Source organism: Mus pahari, chromosome 9 (genome assembly GCF_900095145.1).
Source record: "Mus pahari chromosome 9, PAHARI_EIJ_v1.1, whole genome shotgun sequence".
NCBI lineage: Eukaryota > Metazoa > Chordata > Mammalia > Rodentia > Muridae > Mus > Mus pahari.
In genome coordinates, this window is record NC_034598.1 from 6,904,164 (window position 1) to 6,927,626 (window position 23,463).

General features: G+C 44.6%; 1 protein-coding gene across 2 annotated transcripts in view; it reads left to right on the forward strand.

The window, feature by feature from the left end:
- Ddo (D-aspartate oxidase) overlaps positions 1–20,212 on the forward strand; it is a 45,988-nt gene extending 25,776 nt beyond the window's left edge. For both annotated transcript variants that reach the window (XM_021205416.1, XM_021205417.1), the window contains exon 5: positions 19,875–20,212. In XM_021205416.1, the coding sequence (XP_021061075.1) occupies positions 19,875–19,893 (19 nt within the window). In that variant the 3' untranslated portion in view covers positions 19,894–20,212. The remainder of the gene's footprint in view (positions 1–19,874) is intronic.
- Positions 20,213–23,463: the final 3,251 nt, after the last annotated feature.

Sequence of the window (23,463 nt, forward strand, 5' to 3'; positions counted from 1 at the left end):
GGATTTCTGAGTTCGAGGCCAGCCTGGTCTACAAAGTGAGTTCCAGGACAGCCAGGGCTACACAGAGAAACCTTGTCTCAAAACAAAACAAAACAAAACAAAACAAAAACTAAAAAAAAAAAAAAAGTACTGAAGAGATACCTCAGTGGTTAAGAGCACCAACTGCTCTTCCACAGGTCCTGAGTTCAGTTCCCAGCAATCACGTGGTGGCTCATACCATCTTAATGGGATCTGATGCCCTCTTCTGGTGTGTCTGAAGACAAGAGTGTATTCACATATATAAAATAAATAAATAAATCTTTAAAAGAAAAGAATAAATAAATCTTAAAAAACAATAAAATACATCTAAAGAAGAAGAAGAAGAAGAAGAAGAAGAAGAAGAAGAAGAAGAAGAAGAAGAAGAAGAAGAAGAAGAAGAAGAAGAAGAAGAAGTTGCTTTTCTTGGGTCCTGAAGAGATGATTCATTGAGTTAAGTGCTGTCCCTGCTGATTCTTGCTGTGGAGACAAGGGATCCAGTTCCCAGAATCCACAGCAGGACAGGCAGTCACGGTGGGTGGCTGCTCGTGCTCCAGCGGCAGAGCCAAGGCATCCGGGGAACAAGCTCCCAGTTCAGGGAGAGACCTTGCCTCAAAAAAATACAATTTTAAGAACCATCTAGGGAGACATTCAACACTACAAGCATGTGCATGTACAGTGTCAGCATACACATGTGCTTATACATGTGTAAATACACATACACTCACACCACACACACACACACACACACACACACACACACACACACAATCTTTTCTTTTCCTTTGCAGTAACTGTAGTCACGTGCTTTTCTGTGGTGGTAAGTAAAAACTACAGGTCATTGCTTCTTTCTAAGCTCCCACATATCCATATAGATCAGCCTAAAATAAAATGAAATCACTCACAGTGAAGATGAAGCTGTTTATCTGATCTTCAAGAAATTAGGGTCACAGAAGCAAAGGCCAAGTTTTCCAGACAAGTCTGTGTCAGTTGATATGATAATGAAATTCTCTCTGCTTCAGTAATGGCTGCAGCAATGGGTACTAGAAGGTAAGACCCTGTGAACCAGTCAGTTATTTTTCTGTTCTTGTCTTGAATTACCAAAAACTTCTTTTGCTTCTGATATTTTTCAGTTGATAAAATCAACATCTTCTCTTCATACCATTAAAACACTTAATGTATTTCATGGAATGAAGTTCTGCCTGAGCCCAGAAAGGAAAAGAAGCCAGTTGTGGTGTTTGAGTAAGAATGGCCCCCATGGGCTCACATATTTGAATGTTTAGTCACCAGGGAGTGGAATTTTTTGAAAAGGTTAGAAGAATTAGGAGGTGTGGCCTTGTCTGAGGAAGTAGAGGCGTGCCGTTAGGGTGGGCTTTGAGGTTTTAAAAGCCCGTGCCATACCTAGTCTGTCTGTCTGTCTGTCTGTCTGTCTGTCTGTCTGTCTGTCTGTCTGTCTGTCTGTCTCTGCCTGCAGATCAGGATGAAGCTCTCAGCTACTGCTTCAGTGACAAGTGTGTTGCTATGCTCCCTGCCATGATGATAATGGACTAAGCCTCTGAAACTCTATGCGAGCTCCCAGTTAAATTCTTTCCTGAGTAAAAGTTGCTGTGGTCATGGCGTCTCTTCACGGTACTAGAAAACCACTTAACTAACCCAAGTTTGTCTTTTAGCACTAGCTAGCTCAAACCCACACGTACAGTGCAAACTCAAGATTTGGTGACATGTGGCTTCATTTCCTATCATCAGAAAGGGCTCATTAATGAACTCATGTCTCATCTGTATTCATTGTCACTCATTGCTAGGCTAACCGAAGACACAGACACCCAAGCACAGCCCCGGGACACTCAGGAAGCACTGTTCCATGCATTCTGTGGCACCAGCCCTGAGTGGTTCATTAACTTCCTGGTTGGGATTTCATGACCCAACGTTGATTTTGTTTTGGACAGGGCATGCAGTTCAATGGTAGAGGGCTTGCTCAGCTTCTGCAGGTAATGAAAATCAAAGACACTTGTTAGGCAGTGCAGGGCAGGGACATGGAAAATTCTTCTTGCCCTTGGCAGGCAGCTCTGTCTTGTCCAGAAGCAGGAAGTGTCTTTGGTTTTATGACATTTTATCCTGGCCAGGATGTCAAAATTCCAGAAATGTTTAGGGGACCTGGCTTGCATTCTGGTTTCTTGTTATGTACTTTTCTCTTTTGCATAGCAACCAAGTGAACATGGTTTATTAAAAATGAGGGGATTAGAGGTGGAAGACACCCAGAGGCTGGCCTCTTGTGTGTGCAAGTGTGTGGGGTACAGATGGGAAAGAAAGAGGAGTGCAACAGTTTGAGCATTATGAAGAGAGATGGAACCAGGGACTCAGGGGTTGAGAGAAGTAGCCTGATGTGAGAAGCCTGCACTGCCACCTGAGGCCATGGTGAAGTCCCAGGCCATGCTGCTGCTGAGAGCCATGTCTGTGGGTCCATGACTATGCAACAGCAGGGGTTTGTGTCAATGTCTGTGGCCCATGTTACCACCAAAGGCCATGTGGACACTCCTGGTCTGGGCTACAGTCTTGGACCATGTTGATGTCCAAGGGCTGTGCAGAGCTGTCTCTACCTCTCACCGGCTATAGCACTTGAGAGAACAGGCCCTGTACTTTGCCTGGGCAACATAGAAGGGCTGGTTCTGTTAGTGGGAGTGGGAATGAGCCAGCCCTGCCCCTCATCTGCCTTGAGAGTTGGCATGGGTGGGGTTGAGCCACCCCTTAAGGCATGACAGCAGGAGGGCTGGCCCTGCCCCTTGCTGACTGTAACATTGGCTGAGCTAGCCAGGGCAGTGGCTAAAGCTGGCTCTGGTGGTGTGGGTGTGGGAGAGCTAACAGGCTGCCCAACTTAGCTACCACTTAGGTCCTGATCCGGGCTGCCCCCATGTCTACCTCATCAGTGAACTGCTGGAGTGAGTGAAGAGGCTAGATTCAAAACTGCAGGGTCCCCATGGCATAGGGCAGCAACAGGATATCTGAGAGGAGTCCCAGTGAGGATCCAGTATTGATAGTGCAGCAGAAGCCAGAGGCCTGGAGCCAGACCAATGCATTACAGTGAACATTTGCATGGACAGATTGACACACTGTGGGACACACTGTGACATACTGCAGCAAGATTCTTTTTCTTTTTTCTATTTTTTGGGGGGGTTGCAAGGGCAGGGGATGGGACAGGGAGATGAATGGGGTTGGGATGTATGATGTGAAATTCACAAAGAATCAATAAAATGTTTTATAAAAATGAATGGATTGCCAAGACACATAAATAGTTCAACCATCTACTAGGACTAGGTTGACAAACTGCTTTCACAGAGGTCCTGACCGCAAACGATCAAGGGTATGCAGGCTATGGAGGCTCTGTTGTAACTTAGCTACTTGATTCTTCAAAATTGCCACCGTAGCCTGAGAGCACTCATAAGTAATGGTAAACATACAGCCATATTGTGTTTCAATAAAGCTTTATTCACAAAAGATTTATCCAGCATAGCCTAAAGGACAGTGTTTTGTCAACTCAGTCTTTAAGTTACATATGGGCAGGGACATATCTGATTTGTTTGACACTTTTATACCTAGCTGGAGGTACCAAGCCTGGTATATGACAACATTTGTTGAGCAAATTATCAATGAACTAATTACCCAACTTAAACTGAAAGATGTAGTAAGACCCATTTATCAAGATTTCTTGTTAGCTTTCTCATTGATTTTCTTCGAGAACTGTCCTACAGAGAATATATGATAATGGCCAGACTCCTTCGGTAGCTGAATTACCTAAGCATCTTTCAGGGCTAGGCCAGTGAAAACCATCTTGGGAGGAGACCCGCCATCTCTGTGCTTTGGTCATTTCTACACACATCCCTGACTCAAGTCTACTAAGCTGAGATTATGGTGTATGAGGTGCTTTCTGGTGGTGTCTTTTCCCTAAGTCTGTGCTCTTGGTGGCCTCCAGGCCTTTTAGACCTAAGATGGAGATCCTCCCACAAGATGAACAATATGGAAACATCAAACTGGGTTAGAATCTTCTTTGAGCCAGGTGGTGGTGGCACACGCCTTTAAAATCCCAGCACTTGGAAGTCAGAGACAGGTGGATTTCTGAGTTCAAGGCCAGTCTGGTCTACAAAGTGAGTTCCAGGACAGCCAGGGCTATCCAGAGAAACCCTGTCTCGAAAAACCAAAAACCAAACCAAAAAAAAGCATCTTTGACCAAAGGCCTCCTGGTAAGACTACTATGGTGCTGTCTTAGTTGGGGTTTTACTGCTGTGAACAGACACTATGACCAATGCAAGTCTTATAAAATATAACATTTAATTGGGGCTGGCTTACAAGTTCAGAGGTTCAGTCCAGTATCATCAAGGTGGGAAGCAAGGCAGCATCCAGGTGGGCATAGTAAAGGAGAAGCTGAGAGTTCTACATCTTCATCTGAAGGCTGCTAGTGGAAGACTCGCTTCCAGAAAGCTAGGGTTAGTGTCTTAATCCCACACCCACAGTGACACACCTGCTCCAGCAAGGCCACACCTCCTAATAGTGCCACTCCCTGGGCCTAACATATTCAAATAATGTCATTGCACTCTTTGGCTCCCATAGACTTGTTCAAACATATGAGTATCTATGTTTAGATAGATACTCACATCTAGCCATAGCATAACAAAAAGTACATTTAGTCCAACTTCCAAAGTCCCCATAGTCTATAGCAGTCTCAATAATGTTAAAAGTCCAAACCACCCTCAGCAACAAAGTCTTCCATCTTCCTACTCGGATGGCCCACTAAGCCCCATGTAAAGCATTCCACTGCTTTCCAAATCCAAAGTCCCAAATACACATTCTTCCAGACAAAACCATGGTCAGGCCTATCACAGCAATCCCCCAGTCCCTGGTACAACTTCTGTCTTAGTTAGGGTTTTACTTCTGTGAACAGACACCATGACCAATGCAAGTCTTATAACAGACAACATTTAATTGGTGCTGGCTTACAGGTTCAGAGGTTCAGTCCAGTATCATCAAGGCAGGCGCATGGCAGCATCCAGACAGGCATGGCGCAGCAAAAGCTGAGAGTTCTACATCCTCATCTGAAGGCTGTTAGTGGAAGACTCACTTCCAGGAAGCTAAGGTGAGGGTCTTAATCCCACACCCAAAGTGACACACCTACTCCAGCAAGGCCACACCTCCTAATAGTGCCACTCCCTGGGCCAAGCATATTCAGACCATGCTAGGTGCCTAAGCTCAGCCCTTCTTTGCACTGACTCCTGAGTCCTGCTGCCCTCCTGGCCACCAGCAGCACTGATCACAGGCTTGTGCTCACTGATCCACAGGCCATACTGATCCACCAAATATGTGTAAGTATCAAGTGGGTTGCTATAACAAAAACAAACAAAACAGGGCTGGAGAGATGGCTCAGCAGTTAAGAGCACCGACTGTTCTTCCAAAGGTCCTGAGTTCAAATCCCAGCAACCACATGGTGGCTCACAACCATCTGTAATGGGATCCGATGCCCTCTTCTGGTGTGTCTGAAGACAGTTACAGTGTACTCATATAAATAAAATAAATAAACAATCTTAAAGAAAAACATTAAAAAAAGATGGGAAACATAATCTAAAAAACAAACAAACAAACAAACAAAACAAACAAAACATTCATACCCTGGCTCCAGAATCTCTCCATTGGCAACTGTGGGTAGCAACATTTTCACTTCTAGACGATCTGAACATGCATGGAAGATGGAGAGCCACTGATCTAGATTTCTAGTTCTGGTGAGAAGCACTGGTTTGTTTGCTTTAATAGATGCATGGATGTTCATGCTCTAGTCCAACCCTCAAGGTCAGAGTCTCATAGGGTATGGGAACTGATCTGTCTTTCTGAAAGCTCAAGGGGTTTTCTGATGACCCATCTTGATCCCATTCTTAATGGCAGATTAGATCTTCAGTGAATTCTGGGCTTGAGGTCCCTTCTCTCACCATCTTGAAGATACGATTCCATTATCTTCTGGTCCCAATTGTTGACATAGAGAGGTATGATACAGGTCTATTTGTTGACTTTTTGGGTAACTGGCTTTTTCTGCCTTTCCTCACACTGCAGCTTGGTTTTGGACACTGCATTACATATAGCTTCATGGTTTTTCTCTCCTCATCCCTCATTCTGAAGTTTTAATGTCTCTATTATTCTAGGAACATTTCAGGAACTTCTTTCCCCATTCTGTTTATTTTCTCATTGGAGAAATATTCACAAACTGTTTTATTTAATTGTATTAGGTGAGAATTGGGGCATGTTTATGTTCTTCTTTGAACAATCTAAAAAAGGTATGTTAATTACATATTTCTCAAAAATGGTAACATAGAAAAGAAGAGAATTCATTGTTCTGAGTAGTTAGAATATTGTAGTAAATATTTAAAATCCTGGCCCGAGGTTTCTACCCCATCTGAGACCATTTAGTTCTCGAATGAAAGACACACTTGAAGCCTTTATATTTACAATAAACCCTAAACGGCACAATAGCTGGGCAGCTGCCCATCCTCCATGCTGTTAGAATCTACTTTCCTACTAATACCCTCGAGTTGTTACTATTTGCTATGTTCCATCCAGGTTGCTCTTGACTGCGATTGGGCAGCCCTTAAGGCTCTCTTGACTCTTAACCCATGGCGGCTTCTCTTTCTTCCTTTCCTGAACTTTCTCTTTTTCTTGTGGTCCTTCTCTCCCCCAAAGCCCTCAAAACCTAAATCCCAGCTATTGCATTTCTGCCCAGCTATTAGCTCAGCTATTTTTTATTCACCAATCAGAATTACCTTGGCAGCAGGGTCTCAGGGGCTATGTGCAGACTCCAGGTCTTGGGGTCCTGCACTTAGCATTACAGCAGATAGTAAAAGGCAAGACCTCAACACTGGGGTCTTTAGGAAGAGCAGTTTTAGGAGGGATTTAGTATGAGCAAAGCATCAAGCAGAGGACTGAGTTGTGAATGTGTTGCATGGAGATGGACACAGCAGGTGAGATTAAGTCTTCTGAGAAGAGAAGCTCATCTGTTACTTTAGGATGAGAGAGATCAAATGCTGAAGGAAATAGTCCTTAGGGTAACAAAAAGCCACATGACCAGTCACCCCTGTAACCTTCCTGGCAGAATGGAGTTGTTCGAAAAAGAAACTCGTGCCCGTCCTTGTGACTGTCATAAAGTGAAAACTGGTTCCCAGGAAATTAGAATTTCCCCCAGGATTCTAATGCTGAGAGAAGGAGAAAGCTGAAGCCTTGTACTAGCCAGAGGCCACACCTGTCTCCTGGGAAGAGTTTTCACAGTCTAGCAACTTGTAAACCACCTTGTAGGAGAGGCGAGGCCAGATGATGCCGGGTGGGACGGAGTCTCAATCAGGACTTTGTAGCTCTCCTACTGCCTGTCCTCTATTTAAACCTTAGCCTCACATCAGGACTGTGAAGGTGGATTCAGACGGATCCCAGGACCTCTTCCCTGCCTCTGGGTCTGATTATTACTTGTCTGTTCAGTTGGTCACTTAGGACAGGTGGTCTAGTCCAGCTCGTTAGGGCTGCTGCTAAGGCTCAGGTTCTGATCCTAGCAACTCTGGTAAAACTGAGAAGGCAGCGGGAGGGAATGGTAGAGAGAAATGCTGTGCTGAGATAGCCAACAAAGGGAAGCGGCTCTGGGTATGTCTGCAGGCATGGATAATAGTCCGCTGGGGTTATCACCTGATGTCTTCGATTGTTCCCTGTACAGTGGGAAACAAAATCTTTTGCTGTTAATGAGTGAGAAATTGTAGCATCGGTATGGAGAGACCCCTGAGAGTTCTGTTCTAGTTTGTTTTTGGTGTTGTGGAAAAAAGAAAGTCTGAGAAAAGCAACTCAGAGGAAGAGGGCTTATTAGCTCACAGTCCCATGGTGGGGAAATCGCAGCATAGGAGTGTGAAATAGTTGGTCACCTTATATTCACAGCCGGAAGAGAGCGATGATTGCCTGTGCGTCTGTGCTCGGATAGCTCTTCTCACTCTTAAACAGTTCATCATCTCCTGCCGAGGGAATGGTGCTACCCACAACAGATGGGTCTTTCCACCTCAACTAAAGCCATCAAGATACTCAGTCCCCCACAGGACCCATAGGACAAGCTAACCTAGACAATGGTTGAGACTCTCGTCCCAGGTGATTCCAGAATGTGTCAAGTTGATAAAACAAACTATAGACTCTGACTCTGCACAATGCTATTGCTCACTAAGTGATGCCTGGAGGTTAGTGATCCTAAAGTCAGAGCCTGCAAATTAATCAGTTAATTAATAACTAATTAACAAGTCACAATTATTAAACTCTAACACTGTACCAGGTGTAGTTCTCCAACAAAGGAGTGCCAAACAAGAGCAAAGAGGCCAATGTGGTAAGGAGATGGGAGAAGACTGAGCCACGGTCCAGATCGGATTGAGATCATGTGGGATTGGATCTTTGTGGGCCTCATCTCATACGTTAAATGCAATGGAAAGCTAAGGACTGTGATGGCGTGACTTACATTAATCTGGTTTATATTTGGAGAGTGTCTTAGGGTTTTATCGCTGTGAAGAGACACCATGACCAAGGCAACTCTTATAAAAGAAAAATCTTTAATTGGGGCTAGCTTACAGTTTCCGAGGTTCAGTCCATTATCATCATGGCAAGGAGCATGGCAGCATCCAGGCAGACATGGTTGAGAGTTCTACATCTCGATCTGAAGGTAGCAAGGACTGTTTTTTTCCAGACAGCCAGGAGGAGGTTCTCTTCCACACTGGGCCAAGCTTGAACACTAGGAGCTCTCAAAGCCCACCTACAAAGTGGCACACTTCCTCCAACAAGGCCACACCTCCTAGTAGTGCCACTCTGCATGGGCCAAGCATGTTCAAACCACCACAGAAAGTAAACTGAAGAAGGGTCAAGAAAGCAAACAGAAAGACAGGGTAAGAAACGCATTGCAATGCTGCAGGTAAGGAGTGGTGGTATTCTGCATCCATCTTGAAGGTAGTACAGGATTTGCTAGGCACTGGACATGGGGTGTGAAGCTTAAAGAAGAGAGGATGCTGACTCAGCAAAGTTTGGTCTGAGCAGCTGCGTGAATGAAACTTCTGTGTTCTGAGGTAGAGAACATTCAGTTGCAAGGCAGGAGTAATGGCTATTTTGGAGTTCGGGGCACATAAGAGTTGAGATCTGTGTGAATATGTAGGCTGTACAGGTCAACAGATGGTTCTGAGCTCAGGGCTAGCATGGAGGTATAAATTTTAGAGCTGTCAGGATATTTGAGGCTATGGAAATTTCATGGGGCCACCTGGGAAGTATGATAAAAAGAGAAAAGAAGATGCTGGAGAAGGCCAGCCAGCACTTAGATGGTGGGATGAGGAGGAGGCAGTAGGACAGAAGACAGAATAAGACTCTTCCATGGGGAGAAGAGAACCTGAGGGTGTGAGGCCTGTGGAGCTGAGGGAGGGAGGAGGATGTGGTCACCTGTGTGGGACACCATTGGACACTGAGGCCTGAGGTTTTGGTGGGAAATCACTGGTGAGGAGAGCTATGTCTCTGATGTGTAGGGGAGGATTCTGACGGGAGTGGGGTTAAGAGATGGTGAGGAGAGAGGAAGTACAAATACCAAGTGGGAGACAAATCTTAAGGGGTTTCGCGTTGACCAGGGACAGAGATGAAAAGCAGCAATATGAAGAGGTAGCTCAGAGAGCCATGGAGCTGTCTGGCAACACGGGGGATGTGCATTGTGGCACTAGGTCAGTTCATGGCTGATAGACTATAGGGTGAATACAGCCAGTGTGGTGGTTTGAATACGTTTGGCCCCATAGACTCATGTATTTGAATGCTTGGGCCAGAGGGAGTAGCACTATTAGGAAGTGTGACCTTGGAGGAAGTGTGTCACTGTGGGGGCAGGACTTTGAGGTCTCCTATGCTTAAGCTACACCCAGTGTCGCACCCAGTCTCTTTCTCCAGTAATACGTCTGCCTGCATACTCCCATGATCTCCACCATGATGATAATGTACTAAACCTCTGAAACTGTGAGCCAACTCCAATTAAATGTTTTCTTTATAAGAGTTGCCTTGGTCACGGTCTCTCTTCATAGCAATAGAACCCTATCTACAATAGTGGGGGACATAATTTGGAATGGTGCAAGGTCAGTTCCTGGCTGATGGTCTGTAAGGTGAACACAGTGTGGGAACGGGGGCAAAACCACTGTGGGAACTGCTCAGAGTAGCTGAATTGGGGCTCCAAGGAAAGTGTTGGATGGCCAAGGAGGCGGGCTGTGGTCCTTGGGAGAAGAGAAACAACCGGCAAATGAAGACAGGACATTGTTTTGTAAAACTTAGCCTACTATAGGTTCCTTGATGTTTCTCGACATGTGAGTGCCCTGGAGTTTTGAGTGACAGCTTGTTGGCTTAGTGAATCAAGTCCCAATGGCCTATGCCATATTCTGCCCAGTGGAGTTGTTAGATACTGAGGGTTTGGAAAGTTTGGGCCTTATACACTTATCTTCATTCACCCACAGATTAGCATCATGGTAAATATCTTGGGAGGAAGAATGTGAGCTTGAGCCACAGTTTGGCTCTAGGCCTCTGCTTCCAGGTACCAAGATTATAAGTCAGTTCACATTGGCTTGTAGCTCCCTGCCCAGCCTCCTGGGCACAACTCCAGCACACAGGAAATGCCTCAGAGTGGAACCCAGCCACTACTGAGACTTACATCAGCTGTTTCAGTTTCAGAGGATCCCTGGAACTGTCACTTAACCCCCCCTGTCTTAGCCTACACACCACATTGACAGATGTTTCCAGGGGAAGAAAATCTACCAGAAGAACCCCTCTCCCCCACCCTGGGAATCCAGTTTTTGCATTCTTCAGTCTCAGCTTCTACAGGTCTTACCTGATGTCCTTTAGGAGACTTTTGGTTATTATAATGTACATGAACAGGGAGTGGACAATAGAAGGGTAACAATACAATACACCTGAGCAGAATGGAGGGGGCAGGAGAGTAAGAGAGAATAGATGAGCAGAGCAAAAGCATACTTCTTTCTCTTTTTCTTCCTCTTATTCCTCCTCCTCCTCCTCCTTACTAGCACTGGGATTTGAACCCAGGACTTCACACATTTTAGGCAAGAGCTCTACCGCTGAGCCTCTCCCCAGCATGCTTTATATCTTGAGAATGGGTCTAAGTTTGGCCTTGAACTCATGAGCATTCTGCCTCAGCTTTCTGAATTGTTAGGACTGTAAGGGTCTCAGAGTTCCTCAGTGTGATTCAGGAACCATATCACTGTGAACCTTCTATGACTGGGTATTTGTGACACTACTTCCTAGTGTTGATGAGGAGGACACATGCAGGAGCTAGCTGTCCTATGCTATACCTGATGTGGCTCAAGCCCTTCGAGCTGGCAAGGCTAGCCCATCATTCAAGCTCTTGCCACTGATCTTCTGATATGCAATACAAAATACAAATGGGGTCACTGGGTTGGAATTTGGAATGAGAAGATCATTTGATATTTTATGAAGAAAAGCCTTCTGTGTTTGCTAAGAGATCTGGTGCCAATTTCTGGCGAGCGAGATGTGAACTAGTAGTCACACACTAATGCTTGAGGAGGAACTATTCAGCTGTGAGAGAAGAAGGGAAACGAGAGCAGATGTTTAGCCCTTGGGACTAGACTGTAATTTTTTAGGTTGAGAGCGTTTGAAACTTTGAAGATTTTACCCGCGATGACCATTGTACTGGATAGCTTTGTGTCAACTTGACACAGCTGGAGTTATCACAGAGAAAGGAGCTTCAGTTGGGGAAATGCCTCCATGAGATCCAGCTGTAAGGCATTTTCTCAATTAGTGATCAAGGGGGGAGGTNCCCTTNTGGGTGGTGCCATCTCTGGGCTGGTAGTCTTGGGTTCTATAAGAGAGNNGNCTGAGCAAGCCAGGGGAAGCAAGCCATTAAAGAACATCCCTCCGTGGCTTCTGCATCAGCTCCTGCTCCCTGACCNGCTTGAGTTCCAGTCCTGCATCCTTTGGTGATCAACAGCAGTATAGAATTGTAAGCCAAATAAACCCTTTCCTCCCCAACTTGCTTCTTGGTCATGACGTTTGTGCAGGAATAGAAACCCTGACTAAGACAACCATTCTCAATTTTCAACCTGACTATATCTGAAACCAACTAAAAACTCAAGCAGCTGGGCATACCTGCAAAGGAATTTTTGTTAATTGGATCATTTGAGGGTCAGAAGCTGCCCTAAATCTGGGTTACACCTTCTGATGGCAGCCTACATAAAAGATGGGGAGCAAAGGGGCTTTGGCTTTTGTCTTCTTGTCCTCATTCTTGTGGGCAAGCCCATCTACCCTGCTGCTGAGGCAATTCTTCACTGGCATTAGAGCTTGCTTTTCCAGGATCCTGACATATACGGAAGACGAGCTGAAACATCCAGCATCGGGAACTGAACTGGGCTCTTGGACTTTCAGTTGGAAGACAGCCATTGTTGGACTAGCTAGACCACAGCCTGCAAGCCACTCTAATCTCTCTCTCTCTCTCTCTCTCTCTCTCTCTCTCTCTCTCTCTCTCTCATACTATTCATTCTGCTCCTCTAGAACAGTGGTTCTCAACCTGTGGGTCACAGTCCCTTTGGGAGCCAAATGTCAGATATCCTGTCTATCAGATATTTACATTATGACTCATAACAGAAGCAGACTTACAGTTATAAAGTAGCATGGTACTCCGAGATAAATATCAGGAACATTGGGAAACCCTGGGAGGGGATCAGGAGAGGTAGGAAAGTAAGGGGTAGGAAAAGGGAGGGAAGGAGGAAGGGAAGGAGGGAGAGAGGGAGGGAAGGAGGGAGGGAGGGAGGGAGATAAAGCCAATTAGACAACTGTGCCTTCCCCTCTACTCCCCCTCCCTCTTTCTGCTGAGGACCAAACACTGGACAAGTGCTCTGTGATGGAGCTACATCCCCAGCCAATCTTTGCTTCCTTTTTAATGAGGAAAGTTTGATAGACAGTTGACCTACCGTCTTTTGAGAAATACTGGGTAGCTAGCAAACTGTGAGGGAAGAGAGGAGACTGATACAGTGCTGTAGGGGAGGTCAGCTGAGGAGACTGTATCCCTCCATACTTCCACAGTTATCAAGGCCATGACTATTTTCCAGCACTGGGAAATAACTGATGTTTATGGATATGATTTGGGGTTATCAAGGGAAAATAAATTATACTGTTCTTGCTTTCTTAAAGGAGTCTGGAAGAAGTAACAGAACTTGAAATAGTTGACAGTTAAAGTGTTTAAGTTTCTATTGGTCTTTCCATTTCATTGAAACTTCACTAATTACAATACTGTATAGAAGACCGTGTGAATCGTGTGATGCTCATTTCAGACTCCTTATTATGGGCATTTTCCATGGAGTCTTGAAGACTGGAGCATCATCTCTTGAGCTTCACTACTATTCCATTGATGACGTGGGCTCTCTCGGACTCATGCCTTAGCCCCAAGCTGGTATTTGGAACCTAGGGAAGTGTGGAGAGAGGCAGGGCTAGAAACATCTGCTCCTGCTGATGCAGAAGAGGACAGGGGACCACTGTCCAACCTCAGCTGCTTCCTGGTTCTGCTGCATACTTAAGACTGCAAGGGGCTTTCCCAGCAGGGGCAGAGGCATCCAGGAGTTGGCCCTAAGCACTCACCTTTCTATGATTCAGTAAGCCACAGACTATTCAACAACTACTATCATTGGATAGAATGAAATCTAACACAACTTCTGTTGCCTACAATGGGTGCCCCTCATGCCAGATGTTTGAGAAGCTATCCAACCCCATCTCCCTAGTTAGCTCTCAGAGCCTTGTACCAGGTTACTGGTTGTTGGCTAGTTTGCCTGTAGACCAGGCAACACCCAAGTCCAGTGGCTTCTAAGATTGGAATGCTCTCTGTTGGTGACTTTACTGTCCTCAAGTTTCACCTGAAGAAGTCCCACCCTTTCAATCAGCTTAGTTGAATGCAATGCACCTCCCCCAACCCCACCACACACACACACACCATGGACTGACTTCTCTGCATATTTTGGAAGGTGTAGTCAGAAAGAGACACTGGCCATTTACAACTTGCCTTGAACGTGTTGCAGGTGTCAGAGGGCGGCTGTCTTTGATGATGTGAATTTGGCAGTGGGAAGGGCTTCAGGGTAAAAGGTGAAAATAACTGGAAAACCCACACTTGTGTGTGTAGTGTCTGCTGGAGCCAGAAGCATTTGTTGTCAAGGGTGACGGCGCTTGGAACATGGAGGTGGATGAAGACAGTTTAGCTGAAGGTGGGCCACACCACCACTGGCTAGGTGAAAGAGTAGAGAATACTGATACACGCAGGTATCCAGAGCTGGTATGAATGGTGGGCAATGCTTTTGCTGGCTTGCTGATTCCTTTCCAGGCAGCACAAGGCTTCCCAGGAAGGTACTGGAGAGATGGTGTGACCCTCCTCCCCACTTGCTGTCAGTCATGCATTTAACTCATTTGGGCTATGGATGAAATGATCTTAAAGAACTATTCCGAAACCAGGGAAAGGGCTGCTTGGTTAGTCGAACCAAGAACGCTTAATGGTTGAGACGGAGTCAGTAGAATTACTTACAGGTCACAATGACATGCTTACCCACAAAGCTTTGCTCCATTCTTTCCTAGGTGATTTAGGAGCAATTTCACAACGATCTAATTTGAATTTTCCCAGGAGTCTTGAGAGGTAGCTAAGAACCCTTCTTACACATTTTTTTTTAAACAGTTCATAAAATTCCATAGCAAGTATTTTCCAAAGAAAGCACCTGGGGCCGAAGTGTGAAGCCACTCAGATAAGTCTGTCTGCTCAGGGCAAAGCTGTGTATCCTTCCTTCTTTCCATTCTGACCCCTGGGCCACCAATAGCCTTCAAGTGTGGTCACCCAGGGCTTGGCATTGACCGACAGTAGCCCCCTAGGAATGTCAATGTTCAAGACTTTCCTATGGCCCTGGCCCTGGTCTGTGCATAGAGAATGATTTCTTTAGCTGGGCACTTCAGAGGCCTCAGAGTTGCAGAATATAAAATTGAGACAAGATATTGTGGACCCTTTGGGGGTGGTCTTTGTTGGGCAACTCAAAAAGGCTTCCTTTTCTTTTTTTTTTTTTAGTGTAGCTTTTAGTTTATTTTTTCATTGCTGCATCCATTCTTTTACCATAGTACCAACAACATTATTTAATAAATATCTCTCCATAGTCAGTATAGTCTTTTACAAAACAACAGAGAAAAAAATCTTGTTATCATTTATGATGGCAATGTGGTAACATTATATCTTAGTGTTAGGTAGCAAGCAGAACAACTGACCTTGGTTTTCATTCCTAAAGAGTTTACTTCAGCCATTTGTCATACATGAAGGTACACACTTTAAAAAAGTTCTGTGCTTCATATGTATGGATAGAATGATAAATTAGGAAAAAATATTTGACTTCAAAATATTACTTTAATGTCTTTGAGAACAGCTTTTAAAATAAGTAGCATATATAATGTTTTTATAACATAACCATCATTTGATACGAGATGTGGATTTATGGTTTTAGCACTTTTCATAACAGTTCTGGAGAAGGAGAAAGAATCAGCATGAGCAGGGGGTTCTTCCTACGTGGACTTATTCTGTGGAATTTATTTGTACTTTCATACCTTTTCTGTTTAGTTAAATATGCTAACAATTGTATTCAGAGTATGTTTTAAAACTGGTAGAGAGATTCGTCTTTTAAATAAAGATTTTTTTATTGTACAAAATCAGATAACAATATCACCTTCTCTATGGTCATTACAGAAGGCACAGGCACTTTCATTTGGGGGAACATAAAAATGGTATCATACTTTAAATAAGCCTCCATAGTGTCAAAAAGGCTTTCTTGGAGCATGAACTGATCAGGAAAAGTAGATTTAAAAAGAAAGATTATTTGCCATTGTCTTCTTCTTCTGAGGAAAGAAATAATACCGTCGCTCTGCCCAGCTAAGCTTTACTCCCATCAGCAACAAAGGCTTGATTTCTAACGCTGGTGATGAGTAACAGGTGCAGTGTAGCTGAGATTGTTCAGGCCCTGAAAGAGAATGGAGATTCTTCCCTTTGTTTAACAGAATTTGAAGCAGGCTACATGGAAATAGCTTTATTTCATGAAAGCAAGCAGTCAAGGAGAGAAAGACCCTTTGTGTGGAATCGAATTTCTGTTTTAATGAGGTCACATTGAGGTGGGTTATGGATTTATTTTTGATTGTATTTCCTATCAATGACTGCTTAAGGCATCTCCTTTTCATATTTAATTGCTAAAAGGATCTTAGGCCTGGAGGCCCCTTGCAAAGTCAATTCTTTTTTTTTTTTTTTTTGAAATCTATAATTGGCAAAATGAAGGACGTAAGAGGTCATGTGTGATGCCCAACACGTGCCTGCTTGGCACTTCAGCTGAAATTGAATTCTGGAAAAGGTTTCTGTGGCTTCCAAACAATCTTTGGTATTGTCCACCAAACTTAGCAAGCATGTAATCTAATATATTAAATATATACAGGCGAGGCTCCCTTAAAATGTCATCAGTGCAGCTAGGGGTTGGGGGCAGAGCCTTTGATGTACAGCGGCATGCATGGCTCTGGAGCTGTTGGTATATTCTTTGTGCTTGTTGGAAACCTGGATTTACTCAGAAATAAATATGCTATATCATTATTAAATAGTTGGGCAATGACCACAGCATTTTGTTAAATCCTTATGATCAATCCTTATGGATTTATGGCAGGATTTACTCTACAGTAAAGGGAACTGATTCAGTCCTGGGTGCTAAGGGTAAGTCTTTGTTTACAGTCCTAGTTGTTTTCCCCAGATCTAGAATCAATAGCTAACGCTTTGTGTTTTCCACGGTGAGATGCTGTTTTATTCTGAAGTTGATAAGACAGGGCTTTGGAAGGTCCCTTCCCTGCGTTCTGAGATCTACCAAGGCTGTTGTCAGCGTCTATTCCAAGCCAGGCCAATGTCTGCTCAGAGATCATCAGTGACTTGGGGCTGGAAAGAAGGCTCAGCAGCTAAGAGCACTTGCTGCTTTCTCAGAGAACCTGGCTTTGGTTCTTAGCACCCACATGGTGGCTCACATGACCATCTGTAACTCTAGTTCCATGGGATCCAAAGCCCTCTTCTGGACTCCCTAAGCACCGGGCACACATGTGGAGCATAGGCATTCATGCAGGCAAAATACTCATATACATAAAATATAAATTAACTTCCCCTACAAACCATCAGTGACTCCCTGTGCCCATAGTAAATCCAAACTCATCAGCCTACTGTTTTTCAAACCAACTGTGATTGTCCCATTTCTATCACAGAGCTTTTACTGTCAGGCACAGAAAATGACCAGGGCAAAGGTCTAGAGGCAGGGAATCACAGTGCCTGCCTTGATAGTAAATGAATGGGCCTGAAGATTGGGCCTGTGCCATGCTTGGCATCGGAAGGCTCCTGAAATTCTCTGTCGCACACATTGTACTGAGTTGCTGCCAGAGACGGCTGATAGCAGAGAGGCAGAAGCTATGACCTCACCATCCACATGCCAGCTCCAGTCTGCATCTGCTGTGGGTTCAGGGCCGGTAACAATCAGCACAGATGCGCTAACAGCTTTGACATCTGCTCAGGTCCTGGTCTTAACAATGATGGCGTGTTTTCTTGATTTTTTAAAAAAATGTATTTCCTCACATTATAGCACTAGTTAAAATCACAAAGACCTTAAATAGAATCCTTGGCTATTAGAAACTTAGCAGTGACATAGCCATAGGGGCTGAAGCAGCACATGTGAGCACACACACACACACACACACACACACACCACAAACCCCCATACATACACACCACACAATTTAACCCCCCCCACACACTTACATACCATACACATACATATATACACACCACACACAATATACATACAAACACATGCACATACACCATACACACATAAACATGCATACACCACACCTACCCACCCCCACACACCATATACACATGCACACACACATACATACACACCATGCACACATATACATACACACATACATACACACATATGCACACATGTGCACACATACACATGCACACACATACACACATATACATACCACACAGACATGAACACATACATATACACACACATATATCACACACATACACACATTCATATACACACAGATATATATACATACTTACACATACTATACACACTACACATACCACACACACACACACACACACACACACACACACACACATGCACATATGTGCACACACCCCTCCACCCTCTCTTTGTTGTCCACCCTGGGTGGTGTTTCTCCTGGCTATCCTTTGAGACAAGGAGTGATTTCTGCTCTCTCCTAGCAACAGCAGAGTCCATTTAGAAGGCATTTGTCTTCCTTTCTGAGCAACTGGCTCAGTCAGTTGGGGAAGCTGGAGACAAGGCAGGGGCCCCCTCCGGACCTCCTGCTTCCTCTCAGTGGAAGCTGCTCTCAGCTTCGGAAAATTCCAGAGGGAGGGATTGGAGGACACACATGCTCTGCAAGCAGTTTGCATCTGATAATGAAGATGTGAGATCTCGTGGCCTCTGGCCACTGAGGCTGTTCTGGGAGGGTAGAGGGGCAGGTGGAAGGGACATAGAGGTGATGTGGCTTGAAGTACCAACCGAGAGTGAGCTGCAGAGACAGAGAGAGGGTGGGGTGAGCACCCCAGCAGAGGAAGAGGAGGAGATAAAAGTGTGGGCTTCATGCTGCACAACAGTCTGAGACACAGAAATGAAAGGAGAGCTCTGTTAGCACTGTGCACATCAGAGGGGACAATCCACCAGTTAAGTCGGATCAGTGTAATTTCAGAAATAACAGGGACTCTGGAAAGCGCTGTCCCTAGGCTTACAAGGCACCAAGGAGAAAGACCACAGGCTGGGGAGGGTTATTGATGGATGGGCAGACAGACAGACAGATGCAGATGGTCATCATCCTCTTCTCATTTCAGGCCATTTGAGACCTCAGAAGCCCAAGGCACAAACAGTTCAACTGAAGGCAAGGGAAGGAAAGCACAAAGCTGCAAGACACAGAATGGAAGCAAATGTCCCTTTAGATTCACAGACAACAATGTCAGCAACAAATTATACCGTGGGCCCCACACATCCCTGCAAGCTCTTTAGACATATGAACACGCGCAGGCTTGGCAGCTTGGGTGGGTAAAAGCAGTTGTCTAGTAAATATATGAACCCATTTCATCATTACAACAACCCCATGAAGAAGTTATTTGCATTATTTTACTATTATTACTATTACCACTATTTTATTTTATTACACCAGTTTTCCAGATGAGGGTGCTGAGGCAGCCGAGGGAGGCTATTTCTCAGCTGGAGGGCACTGCCTCTCAGCCAGGTTGAGCAGATTTCCTGTGCGACTGTAATAGAGATGCCTACTCTACTGTTCTGGGGACGTCCAAGAGCAAATTGGGGAAGGGAAAATGGGGGGATGGAAGGAGGAATTCTCTTCACCTCCTCTGAGAAGAGGCAGGAGAAGGCCAGCTGCCCTGGCAGATCCAGCTTTTGGACACGAAGACTCCTTGTCAGTGCTGGGCATCTTTGTTGGTGTTCGTACGGAGGGGACTGACAGACAACATTTGCACCCATGGTTACCAAGGTGCCTTGTAAAACCGACTTCTCTCACACCTCCTGCTGCCATGGGGGGTGGGGGAGCAGTGCCAAGTCATCGACAGCCTGGACCATGGGCCACCTGAAGCGTAGAAGGACTGCCTCCGCCGAGCAATATGCCAGCATGATTCATAAGCACACCTAAGTGTTTGAGAGTCTGTGTGTTCTGATCGGAAAATAATACATTTTTTGTGTTCTCTCTAGGGCTATTGGCTTACTGTGAGGAGAAACCAAGATGGCTTTTGACCTCAGGATTTTTAACATAGTCACAAGCTGAGCTGAAATAACAGAGCCCTGAGAGTTTTGCTTTTGGGCATGTTCTGCCTCAATCTGTTCTGTCCGGTCCCTGGTGATCTTTTCTCACCTTGAAAGGTTGAGGAGAGCTCAAAGTGATCTATATCTGGGAGATTATTTCTGGTGTGTGCCATAATGATAAGATTCATGGAAGGTACAGGAGGGAAGTGTTCCCTAGGTGGTCCTATGAAAAATGATGCTTTGGTCATTCTTAACTCACGACCCTTTATTAAAATCTTGGAATGTCTCATTGTGGTAGCTAATTTATATAAACACATTTTTTCCTAAGAATGCTTGACGTTTGTTTCTAGAACCTAGTGTCTAGAAAGTGTGTGTGAACATGTGTGTGCACATGTGAGTGTGTGTATGTGTGCATATGTGAGAGCGTACATGTGTGTACACAGGCACATGTGCATATGAGCATGGGTATGTGTGCATATGTGAGAGTGTATGTGTGTGTACACAGGTGCATGTGCATATGTGAGTGTGTGTGTGCATGTACATGTGTGTGTGTGAATGTGTGTGAGGATGTGTATGTGTGCATATTGAGTGAGTGTGTGGGCTCACACATGCATGCACATATGTGAGTGAGTGTGTGTATATGTGTGTGTATAAGTGAGTGTGCATATGTGAGTATGTGTTACATCTTTTGTCAGTAAAACTTCCTGTCAGAAACCCAGGACCTAGGGCTGACATCAGTGCCAACTGTGGTTCCCACCCTTTTTGAGCACTGTTATTTCCACAATTGTTTATTTGATCTGTGCCATTTTCCTCCCAGTGACTTCGGTGACAATGGCTCTGATTATTCTCTGGGTCCTGCAGAGCAAGGGGTAGCAGGATAGAAATGCAGTCTGTGAGCAGGCAGTCTAGGCTTGGCTGAGACTCTTACTTGGTTGAGATAAGACAAGCAACACGGTCTGTTGGAAGAAATGTGGTCTTACATCTGATCACTCCATAAGATCTGTGTGATTCCTGTTGTTTGTCAATCATCCTGACACGTGGTTGAGACCAATCCCGTGGAAAGCATTGTGGGAAGAGGCATTAGGGAAACGATTCTCCATCTCTAAGTTTGAGAAACACCCCAAAGGAAGGATACCACAGGTCTACAGCATGACCAACAGGAGCGGTGTAAGAACCCAGTGTGAGAGGACGCGAGAGAGAAGCAGGCTCCTGCACACACTGCCAAGTGGACCAGGAGCTCAAACACACCACCGGCGTTTCCTCTGGCTAGTCCATAGCCAGCTCCCATAGCTTGAAGTCTAGTCTGTGGGATGGTATTAGTCAGGGCTCTGGGTCTCAAATAGGCACAGTGACTACTGTTCCATTACAACTTTAGCTTTGGTCTTGAGAGCTCTCAACTTTGTGAGTTTGGCCTTGAACATGGATGTTTGTGATGTATGCATGAGTCACATTCAGCTAGTTTCTTAATATGTAGCTATGAACCCAGGAGATGGGGGAAACTAATTCATAAGCCATGAACACAAATCCTGCCTGGGATGTGGTTTGGGAGGCATTTGAAGGGAGTTGACCAGACTTGCTGAGGTCATTCTTCTGTTGCAGCAGGCTCAAGGCTACAATGTTCCCCAATTATGGTCTTTACATAGGCTTAGAACAGCCTTTTATTGGTATGCTTATAACAACACTTTTCATCAAAAGACAAATTTTCCTTAAAATTAGCATTCCAATCTTAGGACTGATTATGACAAAATAGTTAGTTACCAAGCTAATGTTTAAGGTATTGGGGTAGTAGCAATAACTTAAATAAATAGTCCTTGAGCTCTTGGAGTGTATACTATAGCTTGGGAAGACATAGTAAAGGTAACACATTATTCTCATAGGCAGTTCTCAGTCTACATCAGAGGTTCTCAACTATTTTTATTAGGAATAATGCTGACACTCTTTAGTACAGTTCCTCATGTTGTGGTGACACCAACCACATAATTATTTTGTTGCTACTTCATAAATGTAATTTTGTGACTGTTATGAATTGTAATGTATATATCTGATATACTAACTCATGCAAAGGTCGCGACCTACAGGTTGAGAACCACTTGTCTATCTCCTAATCACTCCCCTCAGCTTCTTCCCCCTAGAAGTACATTTTTCACTCTGTGTTACTGGGGGCAGACTTTGAGGTTTCAAAAGTCCATGCCACCCTCAGTTCTCTCTCTCTCTCTCTCTCTCTCTCTCTCTCTCTCTCTCTCTCTCTCTCTCTCTCTCTCTCTCTCTGTCTCTCTGTCTCTCTCTCTCTCTCTCTCTCTGCCTTGTGCTTGTGAATCAAGACGTAAGCTCTCAGCTGCTGCCCAGTGCCATGACGACTGTAGACTTACCTGACCCTCTGAAACTGTAGGCCCCCCATAATCCCTTCTTCTGACAGTTGCCTTGGTCATGGCGTCTTATCACACTTGTAGAAAAGCAGCCAGGACACTCGATTTCTGAGATCCACGTTCTCGCACCATGCTGTGTATCTCACGTAGCACCTTTACTGAGCTCTGCTTGTGTTTCTGACTTTAAATTGGTGAGCACCAGAGCTCAGTGCTCAGAATCTTCTTTTTTCCTCCTCTTTCTGTGTCGATGGTCTGAAGTTATGTTTCAAGCCCTTACAACTTCTAGGAATTTTAATTTCAAACCCACCTGCCTACTCTGCTTCTTCAGCAGGATGTCTAGAGAAGCTTTCAAATTTAGCATAATCACTAAAATCAAACTCTTGGTTTTCTGCCTCAAGAGTCTTTTTCCTTTCAGTCAATGACAACTTCATCCTTATAGTTACTCAGAAAAATGTTGGAATCAGTCTTGACTTCTTTCTCTGATCCTGCAGAGATGCTCACCATTGTGCTGTTTTGAAACGTAGAACCTTGAAAATGATGTAACTGTTCAACAGTGGAAGAATAGATAAATGGTGGTATTTCTAGTCATTAAAATAATATTGAGATCACTAATGATCATAGAAGGTAAAAGAAAAAACACGATGAGATCCACCAAGATGGTGTTACACAAAAGAGAAGAGGTAGCACAGCAACTTGACAACAACTGTAGGCAAGGATGTGGGAACCGGAGTCTATGGTGGGTAAGAGTGTAGATCGGTACATCGATCATGACAAATATGGTAAGCCTTCTGCAGGAATTAAAACTGGACATGTCATCCTGGCCAACAAGCCCTCTTCTGGATATATGCTTAAAGAAGGCAAACCCACCACTTCCTAAAGACATTCCCTTGTCCTCACGGCTTTATGGTTCACAAGAGCTAAGAATTATAAGTGCCCATTAGTCAGCATGCATAAAGACCACGGAGTTATTTATATGATGGCATAGTATTGCCCTTGGTCTAAGAGGAGGTGGTGTTATTTCCTACAATATGGATGGAGCAAAGGACATTAGGCTAAGTGAAATAAGCCACAGGCAGCCATAAAAATGTTACATGATTGTTATTACAGCAGAGTTCGAGTATGTAGACAATGAAATTACCACTGATGGAAGAGGAGAGGAAGGGAAGTGGGGA